At 38.8% G+C, this 17088-nt stretch overlaps 1 protein-coding gene across 1 annotated transcript; it reads right to left on the bottom strand.

Moving 5' to 3' along the window:
- Positions 1-1030: 1030 nt before the first annotated feature.
- LOC307258929 (FAST kinase domain-containing protein 3, mitochondrial-like) lies at positions 1031-5723 on the bottom strand. The gene is made up of 9 exons (XM_080038613.1): positions 5092-5723; positions 4743-4893; positions 4105-4292; positions 3458-3626; positions 2914-2999; positions 2581-2752; positions 2244-2313; positions 1600-1714; positions 1031-1396 (listed from the first exon to the last, which is right to left on the bottom strand). Exons 1-9 carry the CDS (start codon positions 5656-5658, stop codon positions 1259-1261), a joined length of 1656 nt encoding a protein of 551 aa, XP_079894739.1. The 5' UTR covers positions 5659-5723; the 3' UTR covers positions 1031-1258.
- Between the last annotated feature and the right edge of the window lie 11365 nt (positions 5724-17088).

Here is a 17088-nt window from a genome sequence, read left to right on the forward strand (position 1 = left end):
ATGATGTTTCAGTCATATCAAGAACGTTTCAAGTGTTTTGGACAATAATGTAGGCGACACCAGGCTATTAATAGTCCTTTATTTTCACTTTGCATCCAAAAAATGTCAACTTAAGTCAGAGAAACACAAACATGTGTGAAAAATGATGGCAATGACCCAAATGTAGCTGTGATGTACTTAATACTTGATTTTGCTTCTTATTGCATATGTGTGACTCTTTGGAGACATCAGAAGCAGTTAGACAGTGTGTCAGCGCTGCTCTGGTGTCCGATCATTCATTAGCACCAGCAGTCAATAACACTAGAGATAATGGTGCAGAGGGGAGATATTTTCATAGCTGTTATCCTTTGGATGCTGGATGTGAATATATTTCTAACTTTGTTTTCACACCTTTTAGACCCTGCACATTTTTTGGACACTGAGCATGTTTGAACAAACTGTTGTCAGGGATTCCTTTTTTAATGAATCAACCACCAGTCCAAAGCATAATAAGCACATTTATGGTTCATCTTCAGACATCAAATAAAGGCATATTCCAACCATGTCACACATTTGCACATCTCATGTACATTTTTTATTTTAATTTTCAAACCTTGTCCAGTGAATGAGGTCACATTTTATGTTCTAGCCCAAAGGAAATCAGGTACTAGGGTACAAATAGCAGAACAACAACAGAAAAAAGGTTGAAGACACTACACTGCCACTCAATGTTTGCATTTAATATTTTGTATTACGTTATCACATACACTATACATAGCAACAGCATAATACATTAAAAACAGAATACAAAAATAGCACAACAATTATCATTTTAGTCTCTTAGCGGCTATGTCTTCCCCTTTGTAGCAGCTGCATTTTCAAAAGAATGTTTTATTTTTCTTCATATGATATCAAATGCCTTGGTGTTAAACACTTGTCCTTGTGAAACTATCCATTGAGATTGTCTTTACTTTGATAATCAAAGTGCACCTTGTTTCATAATATAACAGACAACTAATGGAAGGTGGGAACAGAAATGACAAAAGGTCACCAATGTATATTTTTTTTTACAGTAACTTCAGTTAAATAACACCTGGGTTATAAGGCACTTATACGCATAGGAAATGTTTTATTTCCAGACAGTAAGATTTGCACTGATGTTGTCCAACCCATACAGTTTTTTTTTCTGCCAAGCCTTGTATCTTCTTCATAGCTTCTAAACCAAATGTGTAGATGCACTCCTTTGGAAGGTTGGTCGATTTGTAAAGTAACAAGAGGATCAGCCTATCAAAGTCTCTGAGGAATCTCTGGTTGAACATGTGTGATTGAACTTGAAGATGGTGGGGAAGATCTTGTTGTGAAGATATTGGACCTGTTCCTCCTGACTTCTCAGCTTCTCAAATTCAAAGTAAGGGATCTGAAAGGGGGAAAGGAGCAGAGATGTTTGTGGTGCATGTTGTGATAAAAACTATTTTGAATGGATTTCATGCCAAGGTGTTATGATGGAGCTCATTGCCTAAAAATGCAATGACGTAGTGGTAGAAATGTAGTTTAACAGAAGTTCATCATCTTTGCCAATGCCTTTGTGGAGATGTACACATTTTCTCAAGCCTTACGTACCTGCACCACCTCATAGCCCATCCGGCGGACGTGTCTCCTTTTAGTGGCTTCCTTCCCCAGCAGGTGGTGTGTGTTGTTGCAGAAACGATTCTCACCATCCAGAAACAGTGCCATCCTACACATGAATAGAACATGAAGAAAAAGTTAAAAATTATCAAGAAGTATTGGTAGGATGGCCTAGAGGAAAGGTGGCCAACCAGTAACCATGGTCTCTGGTTGGATCCCCGGCACCGGACAGAAGGGTGTTAGTTGTAAAATTAGCAGAGGCTGGTATTACGTCTACGGTGCCCACCATCTCTACCATTGTGTCCTTGAGCAAGACAATTCACCCCAAAACTGCTCCAGGGGCGCTGTATTACAGCTGACCCTGCGCTCTGACCCCCTCCAAAGTGTGGTTACTTGAGAGGGGATATGCAGAAAGACATTTCAATGTAACCATTGACTAATAAAGTAACTTAACTTAACTTAAATAGTGCAATTGTCATGCAGCCCACTTATAACTACTGTCAACAGGCCAAGGGGTTGTTCACTTTCAAACATGTACGATGATTAATGTGTCAATCTGATATTTATTGTTTACAGATATTTGGATATGAACTCTTCCTAACTGCACATTCCACTGTGCTGCAGACTGTGGCTCTTACCTTCTGTAAGTGTGATCCCACTCCGACAGAGGCAGAATATATCCATTCTCGTCCAGACAGATTTCCACATCTGGACAGAAAATTGAAAGAGAACAACTTAGTACATGTGAGTACAGCGAGAGTAGCACAATTCATTTGTAATGTTTGGGTGGATACACGCGAAAGGTTCTTTATATTATGTATGTATCTCCTCAAGTTACACATGCACTGTTGGTAAATAAATGGTGACACTGATGCAGTTTACTTTAACTTTACGTTGAGAATGTGGTGGCATTACATTGGCACTTCCACAATTGGATCATAACTAGTTGTGTACATTTGTTTGGCTATTGCTTACCTATAGTGTATCCACAGTGAGTTGAGACTTTGGTGGAGTAAACGTTTCCTCCCAGCAGCTGTGTGAGCGGCCCTTTCACCCGTTTATACAGGAGACTCTCCATAGGCGTCTCAAAGGCCTGGTCCACGGTGTAGAACTTCTTCACGTGGAAGAAGTAGGGCAGTCTGGGACCCTGATAAGGAAGAACACAAGGAGAAATCATTAGTTCGCAATGATCCCACTCAAAAATCTTTCTAAAATAAATAAGAAAATACATAGCTTATGCTTCATTGACTCAGGTTACTATAAAAGTGCTGGCACATAAGATATACAGTACATCAGTGTGATACTCACCCAGTAGTGAGTGCACTCTAATGAGGTGGAGAGGTGGAGCTGTGTCAGTTGTCCCAGTGCGTTCTTGTCCAATGGTTCCCCCTGTGCTGTACCACAGACAAGGGCAACTAGCATTACATAATATGTTACATACTGTGTGTACAGTACATATTACATACACTGACATGTAGTTCAGCCATGTGCTGTAAAGTGAATAGTTGTTGAGACATACAATGTAATACGTTTACTTTTGTGATGCCTATAATGTTCACAATATCAACCAAATTATAGACATAAATAAATGATAGATTATGAAAATTATTTACAGTGCAGAAAAAAACAGCAGGACTGACCCTGACAATATTCCTTTAACTATGCCTTCTGAATCAACCAGGAAGCAAAGGAACACACACACACACACACACACACACACACACACACACACACACACACACACACACACACACACACACACACACACACACACACACACACACACACACACACACACACACACACACACACACACACACACACACACACACACACACACACACACACACACCTTGCAGCCTCTGTAGGAAGTGTGGGCTGAAGACTCTGGACATGTAGTTGAGTGGGAAGCGTTCCAGGTGGATGCAGGCGTGCAGCACTTCTATCAGGGAGCGAGGCTGGAAGTGGGAGAAGCGCGTAGACAAAATGCTCTCCAGCTTCTTGAACATGTGACTGGAGCACTGACGAGTAGAGATGGGATTCATTAGAACAGACTTTATTTACACAGTGCTTAAAATTTTATTTTTTTACTTTTTCCTAAAACTAAATGATCATCACTCAGTAATTTTAAATGATTGAATTGATATTAAAAGCTGCTACGAGGAACTTTTTTATATTTCTGAAACAGTCTCATTTTTACTCTGATGATCATAAATGACATACAAGACCATCAGTGCAAAGAATGCAATTTTTATATAGTTTTTCTTAATGCCTTTGTCATCGGTACGCTCATCCAGGAACAACAGCTGGCTATGTAAAAACACTACCGCTTTTGTCCAAAGGGGGTGCAAGAATGAAAAAAAAATCTGAAAGCTCCTCTGTGCACCTTTAAAAGTGGCTTCCAATTGGCCCCCCAAGCTGCAGACACATATTTTCCAATCAATCAAATACGTTTCAAACACTTTTGAGTTTACATGCAGTCTTACAAACAGCCCTCACCTGTGGCAGATAGTTGAGTCGCCCCATGGCAACAATCTGTTTGGCTATCTGCAGGGTGCTGTGTCTCTCAGCGTTGCAGACAAAGTTCTCGGCCACAGCCTCGAAGATGGGCTCAGAGCGACACCTCATCTGCAGACAGTACTCCATCACGGTGCTGATCAGCTCTGGATCACACTTCCCCAGCCTCCCTGACACACACACACCGCAGCAGAGAACTGTAAGCTCATCTTAGAGATCTTCTCATCCTTATAGTGTTGCCACCAACATGACTAGAACATCTTTATGAATTAAAGGTACAGTCAGCAGTTGTGCTTGTAGTCGAAATCCATTTTTGGTGAAAATCAGAGAATATCTCCTCACAATCTGCTAACTGTACGTACTTTGAGTGCGCTGAGAACACATATCCAGTGTTCATACACAGACTAGGTTCTGTAAATGGGCATCTTGTTAGCTGTGGTTTGTCCCTATGTTTACAGGCTACCCTTAGTAGTTAGTTTTTAGCAAAGCGTGAGGTTATATTCACTCATTTTGACAAAGTGGATTTGACAACAAGCCCTCAACATAATCGCTGACTCCCCCTTTAAAAGAGAGAAAGGCATGAATGTGTCTAGAATGAAGGCTGTGCCCATAGAGCTGACCTGGTAGGTGTTTCTCCATAGCAGCTAGCATCTCTTCATCATGCTGACCCATGATGGCCAGAGCAGACAGGACCTTTATGACTTCATCGTCGCTGAAAGCTTTGAAGACTCTGGACGCTCTGTTACTCAGCCTCAGCACCAGAGAAATGGCCTGTCCAACAAAAAGCCATATTCATACTTTAAGACAGTGTGGGGGGGGACACTTTTGGCAATGTAAATAAAGCAGTGTCCCTTAAGAGACCTACAGCACAGACTACAGCTTTAACAAACATTAAGTTACAACATGTTCTAAAGTGAAATCTCATTCCACAGCTTGGATAAAAAGAGTGACTGAAACGCTCTAACCCACCTCTCTCTGCGGTAGCTTAGACAGGGCCTGCAGTATGTTGCTGACTTGACTGGCTTTGAGCCGGTGAACCAGCCTCTGTGTGCGTCTGTTCAGTGTGGACAGCATGAGAGCCTGCTGTTGACTGGCAGCGTCATAACACAGAGCCAGCAGGGAGTACACTCTGGCCGCCTCGCCGGGAGAGAGTGTGTCCTCTTCTACGGCAAACCCTACACAGTCCAGGTACTCATTTCTCAGTCGGAGGACATTGGCATTGACTGGTGCAGCTTCAGAGCCCTTTGGTTTGATGAATGGGCTGTATGGAGACATGTGTGGGACTGGGCTTGACGTTTTGTCCATTGGCACAGGTCTGCTAAACTGGCACAAGGTCAATTCGTCGTCCTTTTTCCTTGGTAAGAGCGGCCCCGGTTTGGGGAAATGGGCCGCACTCACCTGATGGACGACCGCCGTGTTTACGCGCGTGCCATGGAAAGTACGCACAGGCACAGCAGCGGTTACGCACGGTTGTTGGCCAACTACAGTTCTGGTGGAAAGATCCTCTTTAGAGCATCTGCCCACTGGAGTGCACATAGTTAGCGCACGATTGAGAGGAAAACAAGCCGAGGAGGTGTGGTGACACGCCGCTCTGACAGACGACGAGATACAAGCGATGGACTTCATGGTGATGTTTCAGTCCCTTACTATTACAGAACAACATACAAACAAGGAAAGACACTGTCAGTGGACGTCCATGCTTTCACACACAGTTCTTAGCTGCATCAAGTCAACATACAAGATGAAGGACTTCAAAACATTGTAAGGAGAGGTACACTATAGCAGTCAACTTAACATACAACCAACGGAATACAAGGGATGTGTTTCGCATATGGGCTACATTATGAATTCAACTGAATTGTCGCTGACCTGTGTGAATGACTTACCTTCAGCTGGGCAGGAGTATAACGAAGAGGTGCTGCACCATGTTACAGAACTCGCCTTCAGCGTTTGATAAGAGGTTGTGTAAGATTCCATGTGTTTACATGTGCTGCCCCTCTGTGGTCAGGCCGTGTACTGCAGGCAGCCTGCATGTTATGTACTCACGTGCTTGTTCCTCCGGATTGGTGTAAACATGGTGGAACTCTAAAGGAGCCGGACGTCCTGTCATCTTTATTAGAAAGCAGCACTTAGTCATTAATAACCTCACGCCCATAGACAGTATGCATAGTATGTATAGTAAGCTCACGCCTCAAACACACTGGACGCTATACGTACTATATATTATATATATATATATTAAATAATATAGTATATTATATAATATGATATATTTGTATTGTATTTGTATTTATTTCAAATGATATTTACATATTTATATATATATATATATATATAAATATATATATATATATATATATTTATATATATATATATATATATATATATAAATATGTATATATGTATATATTTATATATATATTTATATATAAATATATATATATATATATATATTTATATATATATATATATATATATATATATATAAATATATATATATATAAATATATATATATATATATATTTATATATATATATATATATAAATATATATATATATACATATTTATATATATATATATATATATAAATATATATATATATATAAATATGTATATATATATATATTTATATATATATTTATATATAAATATATATATATATACATATTTATATATATATATATATATATAAATATATATATATATATATAAATATGTATATATATATATATATATATATTTATATATAAATATATATATATATATATATATATATATATATATATATATAAATATATATATATATATATATTTATATATATATATATATAAATATGTAAATATCATTTGAAATAAATACAAATACAATACAAATCATAGTTTTCACAAAAAAGGATTTCAGAAAAACAACTATTCAGGGAAATACATATTAATATAGGCCTATTTGTTGAGCTAAAAGTAGTCACAATAAACTTATCTGGTTTTCATGCCCATGCACCTTGAGTTGGCGATCCCAATGCATGAGACTGTACAATGACAATACAGGCTCCCGTGTCTTATCTTAAATAGAGGCCTATGTGGAATGCACATGTTCAATAACAATTCTGTTTATTTTTTGTTTATTAATAATTATAATAAATAAAACAACTGCTTCATAGAGAAATAGAATAATACTATAGTATTAACACAGGCTAGTTGTAATAAATACATCTAGATGGTATAGTATAAGATTATAGGGGTGGAACTCTGTACAAGCCCATTGGGCTTCGTTCCCTCCTTGCACCATTCATGTTAATGTGTGCTAAATAAATAAACTAAACTAAAACTAAACATCTGATGTTGCCAGATAGTTCAAACCCCAGTGTTGGTGTTTATCCTTTCTATTTGGGAATTATTCAGTTATTAATGAAAACTATTTATTATTACATTAATAAATACTTTTCAGTTTCACATGATTCGCCAGTCTTCAGTTTTATGTGTTGATATGTTGTACGTGGATGGAGTAGATTATGTTCAAGATTCTCTGCTGTTTTTTTCCTAAGGTCAAATATCAAATTGACAGTTTTCCTAAATAGCTAAAAGGACAAGGGCCCCAATGAAGGATAAGCATTTAGAAGCTTATCCTTCTAAAGGTCTCATGCATTTATTTACTTCAATGTTTTCCTGTTCTTGCAATCCTTTTTTATACAGTTGTGTTGTTATATCGAAATACAATTCAGCATGACTGTTTAACTAACTGTTTAACTAATAACTTTGAGTGTTGTTAGTTTATGAATGTACACCACTGTGTGGCCTAACACTCTCACACGCCATGGTCATATGAGCCTCTGAGGTTAAAGGAATACTTCACCCATACGGAACCAGCGTTCTATCATTATAAAATCACTATTATAATATAATGAATGAGGTTTTTCTTTCCTCAGTCTTCCCTTGGCCCAGCTGTCCTGTTAATCCAACCCTTACTGTGATGTCACAAGAAGGAAAATGTAGGGTTAGACAGTGAGACCCTAAAACACTCTTTCTGCCATTTCTCAGGCTAGGATGATCCGATTTAATTTTTCTTTGCACATTTATACTACATAGGATCTCCAAGTTCAATACACCTTCCTATTCCAACCGGTGAAGTAGATCTTTAAGAGTCACTTTGATTTGCTATTGTATGAGGATGTGTGGATCTCTTCTCTTACCTTTATTTATACAGGTATATCCCATTGAGACCGAAGACTCTTTTTCAAGGGAGACCTGTTCCCATTCCCACTTTACCAATCGCACACACATTCATACACCGATAGCAGGCTAACTATCGACATTCACACGAGGCAAGGTGGGTTAAGTGCCTTGCCCCCCGACTGGATACTTGTTTCATGTCAGTAGTATACTTCTTCAGACTTACTAAGATTCATAAAAGTGCTAAACAATATAGTACTTACATGTTGAATGTGTAGTCTGTTGAATTTCTGTTGTTTCCCTTATAATGCTAATCATTATACAGCTCTGGAAAAAAATAAGAGACCCTGCATTCTTCTTAAATTTTCATATATACATTACTTAATGGAAATGCTATTTTAAGGGAATTTGGTAGTTATATGGTCAGTAGTTTATATTATGAAACCAAAATGTTCATTCTACTCAAACAAGAGACACTGATCATTTGGAGTGGTCGCTTCATTTTTTCCTGAGCTGTACTGTATGTTGAATTCAACGTTATCGTCCCCCTCCTCCTGGTCTTCTAGGTCTTTATATCTATGAACAGCTCTAAAGAATCCCCACAAGATGGCGCTACATACAATCAAACAGAGTTGCCTCATGGTTCCCTTTGCCTCCAGTCACAGCTGAGCTTAATCTTCTCCACATGTATTGAAGGGGAACAAGCTGTAGGTAGGTATGTTACAGTAACAGCAGAACACATGTGTATTCCAGTCAGAAACATACAGACAGCACAGAGCAGCATTATGAAACCACATGGGCTAAACACACAGTTTCTTATCATTTGTCAAACAAATAAAGAAACAACATTGTCTGACATCAGTTCCCACATAGCATTTTGTTTTAGTAATATTATTTATAGGCAACATTTTTGAATGTTTGTATCTGTTTGGAATCAAATGAATAGTGTGTCTCTTCTCCATGAAACAAAGACCACTGTTATCCCTTAAACACAGACCATTCCTAAAACATCAAAAGTAGGGATATTCTTTTTTTGCAATTGAGTTCAACAAGGTCAAAACCAGAATGTGCTTCTGTTAGAAAAACAATGTGCCTGTGTTTGTGTGTGTGTGTGTGTGTGTGTGTGTGTGTGTGTGTGTGTGTGTGTGTGTGTGTGTGTGTGTGTGCATGTGTTTGGCTGGCGAGACACAGTGGTGTATGAAAGCTGATCCAAAATTCATCTGCACCCCATATCTCCAAGACAATCTGTGTGTGAACTTGTGTGTGTGAGCTTGTGTGTTGGTGGTGTGTGTGTGCGTGTGTCTATGTGTGTGTATGTGTGTGTATGTGTGTGTGTGTATGTGTTACCCATCTGGCCGGTTCCCTCTCTCTCTACCTCTTTGCAACACCACAAGCCCTCTGGACATGACTTGGACAAAGAAGAAAGAGTTCTAAAGACCTGGAGATTTCCAATGGTGAACAGGGCAGACTAGATAAGATCTGTTATAATAAAGTTAGTGCTCTGCCGGTAATGCTGATGAATCACACTGAATAGTCACTCTATTGGCTGTTTGTCCCGCTGAGTGTGGGCTATGACAGAGGGAATGTTAGAGCAAGTTAAAGAACAGATATTACATTTTGAAAATTGCATTATAAAACACTGGATATTTAATACAACATTTTATAAGGACAAAAATAACTACCTTGCGCAAGTGAGTGAAACTGGCATGAAAGTGTTGGAAACCTAACTAAATGTTATCAACACCACACCACACCAGTCCAAATCTAATCTAATAATCAAAAGTTCAGCGGATATGTGTTATCATTACTCACAAATGGATGTGTGATGCATTTGGAGAATAGGTCCCCCCCCCCCCCTTGCCTAAATGATTGCTGCTATTGCATTTAAAATAACATAGTCCAAATGGTCAACTTCACTGGGAAGTTAGGAAAGCCTGTGTGTTTCATCACATCGACACTTAGGTGTTTAGAAACTTGACATGTTGGTGTTAACTAGGGCTGTCAAGCCATTAAAAAAAATTATCGAATTAATTACAGGCTCTGTGATTAATTAATATAAATTAATCGCATACTTCCAACCCAGTCTCACAGTGAAATGTAAAATAGGTACATTGGTCCACAGCGCAAAATGTAGAGATTTCACAATACAGGCCTTGAAATTGTGAATTACCTACATTTGTTCCCCCTATTCATTTCTAATGGCCAGCGTACATGTCACGTGACTTTCAAATCCTCCCGGCCGAAACGAAACCCAAGCTGTGACCGCCATTGCCCCAGCTTTTATTCTGCAGATTTTTAAGATGTATAAGCTATTAAATGGATTTTTGATAACATTGTTAGTGAGAAATGTGTGTCTTACTCTCACAATCTTCACTCAGTGAATGTATACGATGTAGTTTGATGGTTATCACGAATATTATTCTGGACATCGCCAAGAAAATGTAGAAATACAACATTTATACTGGTTGCTATGCTGTTGCTATGACGCTCCTGGCGCCGCCTCAAACCGGAAACAGGAAGCGTTTGAATTATTATTATTTCTTTGCTGTAAATGCTTAATTTGTTGTTCTCTCATTTAAAAAAACACATGTTTATTACAGAGGAGGGATGACGTCTACAGAGTCGCCTGCTAACAGCTCCCGTGACAGTTATGAACGTTTTATATTTTCGTTGTCACGAGGAAAGCCAATCAAGAGAGCAGAGCTCAGTCATCCTCCACGGTCAGACAGGAAGTGAAGCGATAAATTACAAAGTAAAATCAGTTTGACACTTCCGGTTTCACCATATGTAATGAATTTAGCTTTCTTGATATGTCATTGGGAAAACAATACCAAACGACTGGTCAAAGGGTGTAATCGTAAAGATACCCAAGAAAGGTTCCCTAAAAAGCTGCGACAACTGGCGTGGAATTACCCTTTTGTCAATTCCAAGTAAAATACTATCAAAAGTCATCATACAAAGAATTTCAGATGCAATAGACAAGCAGCTCAGAAGAGAACAAGCAGGGTTTCGGAAAGGAAGAGGGTGTGCCGACCACATTTTTACTCTGCGCAACATCATAGAGCAGTGCACAGAATGGCAAAGACAGCTGTATATCAATTTTGTAGACTTCGAGAAGGCATTTGACAGCATCCACAGGGACAGTTTATGGCGAATTCTACGTTTGTATGGGATTCCACAAGAAATCATCCTCGTCATAAAGGGTTTTTACACTAACTTCACATGCCAAGTAGGAAACAGCAACCACACTTTTGAAGTCAAGACTGGAGTGAGGCAAGGATGCGTGATGTCCGCATTACTCTTCAATATCGTCATAGACTGGGTGATGCGAAGAACAACTGAAGATCAACCTAGGGGCATCAGATGGACACTATTTACAACTCTTGAAGACCTAGACTTTGCAGACGACTTGGCACTGGTTTCCCATACACACCAACATATGCAAGAAAAAACATCCCGTGTCAACAGATTTGCACAACAAATAGGACTGAACATAAGCCTGAAGAAAACAGAGGTGATGACCTTAAACACACAAAACCCTTCACCTATACAAATAAATGGAATAAATATACCCACAACAGAAGAGTTTTCATATCTGGGAAGCATTTTAAGATATGATGGAGGAACAGGCAATGACATCAAAAGCCGTCTCAACAAGGCAAGAAACACATTCAGAATGATCAACAATGTGTGGAAGTCCACGAAGTACAGCATCAACACCAAACTCAAGTTATACCAGAGCTGTGTTCTCTCCACCTTACTATACAGCTCTGAATGCTGGAGGATGACGGAGAAAGACCTTTCCAAGATCTCTGTATTCCACACAAGAAATCTCAGAATAATCTTACGTATCTTCTGGCCTAACACCATCTCCAACCAGCAATTACTTGCTCGGACAAACCAAGAAAGTATAGAGACCATTATTACAAGAAGGCGGTGGAGATGGATTGGACACATCATGCGAAAAGAACAGGATTACATTACAAGAACCGCCCTACACTGGACACCTGAAGGCACTCGAAAGAGAGGACGACCCAAAGAGACCTGGCGTCGAACAGTGGAGAAAGAACTGAAAGCCATGAAGCAGACCTGGAGTTCTATCCAAAAGCTCGCCCAAAACAGACAGGAGTGGAGATCCTTTGTTGCTGCCCTACATGCCACTAGGCATAAAGGGCAGTAAGTAAGTAAATATGTCATTTAGAGCGATCTGATGATTCTGATCACTCGATGTTGCGGACTTTACAGTTAAAATAGCAGGAGAGATCACTTTGCTTGCTTTTTAACCTCTGCATAATCTTGTGGATTAAATTACTTTTTATTTTATTCATTATTTTTACATGAAATTACCTTTGAGGGATATCCTTGACACCTATTTTTTTCTCACCTGCACACTTTGTTACCTTTTACCTTTTACGTTGTATCTTATTTTCTATTGTCTATATCTTTTTAGTTTTTTTATTGTGCAAATAAATTAAATCAAATCAAAAGCATTACACCGGAAACAGGAAGCGTTTTGATGACTTTCGTTTTTTATTTTTATTTTATTCTTTGCTGTAAAAGCTTAATGTAACTGCTAAATTGTGTTCTCTAATTTTTAAAAAACATGTTTATTTAAGAGCAGGGATTACGTCTCCAGAGTTGCCCGCTTACACCTCCCGTGACAGTTAGGAACGTTTTTTTTTTCACGAGCAGCTCCCATGAAGCATGGAAGCGATGCCTATGAGTTCATGGCATGGACATATAAAGAGTTCCGAGCTGTCCGCCGGTGATGGGCCGCATTCTTTCAGCTTGTGACGTCATCTGAATGGGCGCATTCCATTTTCATGTCTGCACCAAACTGAATCAAAAGGCCACTATGTTTGTTTTATAGCCTGATATTGATTTTAATGTAATTTCATGTGGCTGATTATATTTATTATGAAATAGAATATATTAAAAACTTATATTATATCAGTTAATAGGCCTATTGAACCAAATCATCCACTAAAGCCCTACTGTGTGTGTGTGTGTGTGTGTGTGTGTGTGTGTGTGTGTGTGTGTGTGTGTGTGTGTGTGTGTGTGTGTGTGTGTGTGTGTGTGTGTGTTGAGTGATAGTGAGAGAGAGAGAGAGAGAGAGAGAGAGAGAGAGAGAGAGAGAGAGAGAGAGAGAGCATGGTCAATCAGACTGAAGACTATGTTAACAGTGAGTGAGTGAGTGAGTGAGTGAGTGAGTGAGTGAGTGAGTGAGTGAGTGAGTGTGAGTGAGAGAGAGAGAGAGAGAGAGAAAGCATGGCCAAATTGACTAAAGACTGTTAAGAAATGTTTCATTGCATGCCCCTCATTTAATCCCTGCACTCTCTTCATAGGCCTATTTTAATGAGATATTCAGAATATTCAGCAGTTGAGGGTGGTGCATGCATGGCATGCACCATGCATGGCACAGTTTTGTGCCATGCATGTTGTGGGAGGAAGATGATCGAGATGGTTGTGGATTTTTGGATGAAATGGAGCACTAGGCCGAAAACAATATGCCTGGCTACTCGAATCCTGGGGGAAGAGGATGAGATGGTGGAGGGCTACAGAGACCTGCATTTACTTCTACAACAGACTGCAAATGTAACATGGGGGTTGTGCATGGAGGGACAGAGCAGACTGTACTTCATGAGCAAATCATTATTTACCTATTTGGGCCCATAGTTGGTTGTGGAGAGAATGATAATTCACAAGCTGCTGAAGATAATGGACAGCACTGCTCCTTCAGCTATTCAACCACTACAGAAAGTCATTCCTGCCAACTGCAATACAATCCACAATAACTGCTGCTTCAATGCTACAATTTCCCTATGGCAATAAATAAAGTAGGCCTACATTATCCATCTACAAATCCATCCATCCATCTATGCAGGTATATTTGATTTAGGCCTGTATTTTAGATTATGCATAGCGTTCTGCATTATAATCTCTGAAAGTGACATCCTTTGGATTATTATTTCCAAAAGAAAACAAATGAGCAAACAAAAAGCTTCATTTTCATTATTGGGCTTTAAAAGTGATCAGGGGCCTATTTCAGGTAGCTGGTTTTGAGTCAACCCAGAGTTTGTTCGCTCTGAGTTAGTGGAAACTCAGGGTTTTCCGTTTCAGGTAGCAGGTTCAGCGCAACCGAGAGTCAGTTACTGCGGCAACATACGCCGTGGGTCTAACCTGCTGGATAGGTGGTTAGACCTACCCTGAGTTTGTTTTCACTTTACGCTGCAGCTCCGACTGAAGAAAGAGTGTCACTGTCACACGCGTCCCTGTACAGTTTGAAGCAAAATCACTCCATAGAAATCTCCATCGGGATGTTTTTATCATTTCCTGATGATTTTACGTTTGACCGATCATTTATCTGATCAGTAGCCTTGTTCTCAGTCCGTTCATATAGGCGGCCACCTTACACATCGTGACATGCTCTACATTCAGATTAATAAACCTATTTGTATTGTTTTTAACTGGACTTAATTGTCTTTCACTCCCCATTTTAAATAAGCGACAGTCTGTTTACTGCACAGTGGGCTATTAGGCTATAGCTTCCCAACATATTATACAGCGAATATAAAACACTGTCAGAAATGCTGTGCCGCGCCAGCTTTATTACTTTACTGCTGATATGCGTAACTTTTTAAAATAGACTATGGCTTCTCATACGGAAGCGAAATGATTGCTCTGTTTTTTTCTGAATTGCCGAGGAGATTAGATCAGAGTTATGTGACAATATCCCCGTTAATTCTTCTCCATAGGCTACCATAAACTCATTCGTTAATATTTCTAACTCCAGTGGGAGTGAGAAGTGGAGAAGTGGGAGGATCACGCATTTGTTTCTTCTGTTTCCATGGTGAATCATGTTATCAGCGATCCATTGACGATGGCTTTTATGCACACGCTCCACCCAGAGTGAACACGCTCAGAGTTGATTGACCCAACGCTGATCCACTGTTCTGTAACCGAAAACCCAGAGTTACTCATCAACCCTGCGCTCTGAGTTGACCAACTCAGAGCGCAGGATCAAACTCAGAGTATGTAAAACCAGCTACCTGAAATAGGGCCCAGAAGATCAAAACCTTGCCATAAGAACACCAACTGAATACATCGCTGGAAAGGTCTTAATGTTGTCAGTGTAAAGATTCTACGACTCTACATTTAAACACACCTACAATTCACCATCATGCTTATTATTTGATTTAATTTATTTGCACAATAAAAAAATAGGCCACAGAAAAATAAGATATAAAGTAAAAGGTAAAAGGTAACTTGTGCAGGTGAGAAAAAAAATGGGTGAAGGATATCTCACCTCAAAGGTAATTTAATGTCAAATAATGAATAAAATAAAAATTATACAGAGGTTAAAAAGCAAGGAAAGTGCTTTTTGTTAGCACTTGCTATTTTAAATAATATACATATATTTTGCAGGTTTCATACCCTTCTATTTTAAAACGCTCTATAAGTAGAAGACACCACCACTCAAGGGCATGTCCGTCTAAAGGAAATGCAATGAAGAGAGTAAATCATGATATATATTTCTTCTCTTCTCTCTCTTTATGATGAATGTAAGTTTGATTTAATTTATTTGCGAGATAAAAAAAAAGGAGGTGTAAGCGGGCAACTCTGGAGACGTAATCCCTGCTCTTAAATAAACATGTTTTTTAAAAATTAGAGAACACAATTTAGCAGTTACATTAAGCTTTTACAGCAAAGAATAAAATAAAAATAAAAAACGAAAGTCATCAAAACGCTTCCTGTTTCCGATGTAATGCTTTTGATTTGATTTAATTTATTTGCACAATAAAAAAACTAAAAAGATATAGACAATAGAAAATAAGATACAACGTAAAAGGTAAAAGGTAACAAAATGTGCAGGTGAGAAAAAAAATAGGTGTCAAGGATATCCCTCAAAGGTAATTTCATGTAAAATAATGAATAAAATAAAAAGTAATTTAATCCACAAGATTATGCAGAGGTTAAAAAGCAAGCAAAGTGATCTCTCCTGCTATTTTAACTGTAAAGTCCGCAATATCGAGTGATCAGAATCATCAGATCGCTCTAAATGACGTATCAAGAAAGCTAAATTCATTACATATGGTGAAACCGGAAGTGTCAAACTGATTTTACTTTGTAATTTATCGCTTCACTTCCTGTCTGACCGTGGAGGATGACTGAGCTCTGCTCTCTTGATTGGCTTTCCTCGTGACAACGAAAATATAAAACGTTCATAACTGTCACGGGAGCTGTTAGCAGGCGACTCTGTAGACGTCATCCCTCCTCTGTAATAAACATGTGTTTTTTAAATGAGAGAACAACAAATTAAGCATTTACAGCAAAGAAATAATAATAATTCAAACGCTTCCTGTTTCCGGTTTGAGGCAGCGCCAGGAGCGTCATAGCAACAGCATAGCAACCAGTATAAATGTTGTATTTCTACATTTTCTTGGCGATGTCCAGAATAATATTCGTGATAACCATCAAACTACATCGTATACATTCACTGAGTGAAGATTGTGAGAGTAAGACACACATTTCTCACTAACAATGTTATCAAAAACCCATTTAATAGCGTATACATCTTAAAAATCTGCAGAATAAAAGCTGGGGCAATGGCGGTCACAGCTTGGGTTTCGTTTCGGCCGGGAGGATTTGAAAGTCACGTGACATGTACGCTGGCCATTAGAAATGAATAGGGGGAACAAATGTAGGTAATTCACAATTTCAAGGCCTGTATTGTGAAATCTCTACATTTTGCGCTGTGGACCAATGTACCTATTTTACATTTCACTGTGAGACTGGG

Source organism: Ammodytes marinus (genome assembly GCF_949987685.1).
Source record: "Ammodytes marinus genome assembly, chromosome: 12".
Taxonomy (NCBI): Eukaryota; Metazoa; Chordata; class Actinopteri; order Uranoscopiformes; family Ammodytidae; genus Ammodytes; species Ammodytes marinus.

What these genes read in the sequence shown, in the direction of transcription:
- LOC307258929 (XM_080038613.1), bottom strand. Translation starts at nt 5,658, where the DNA reads ATGTGCACTCCAGTGGGCAGATGCTCTAAAGAGGATCTTTCCACCAGA. An exon ending in CTAAGCTACCGCAGAGAGAG is followed by an intron (nt 4,894 to 5,091) that starts GTGGGTTAGAGC and finishes TTTGTTGGACAG; the next exon opens with GCCATTTCTCTGGTGCTGAG. An exon ending in TGGGATCACACTTACAGAAG is followed by an intron (nt 1,715 to 2,243) that starts GTAAGAGCCACA and finishes ATTCATGTGTAG; the next exon opens with GATGGCACTGTTTCTGGATG.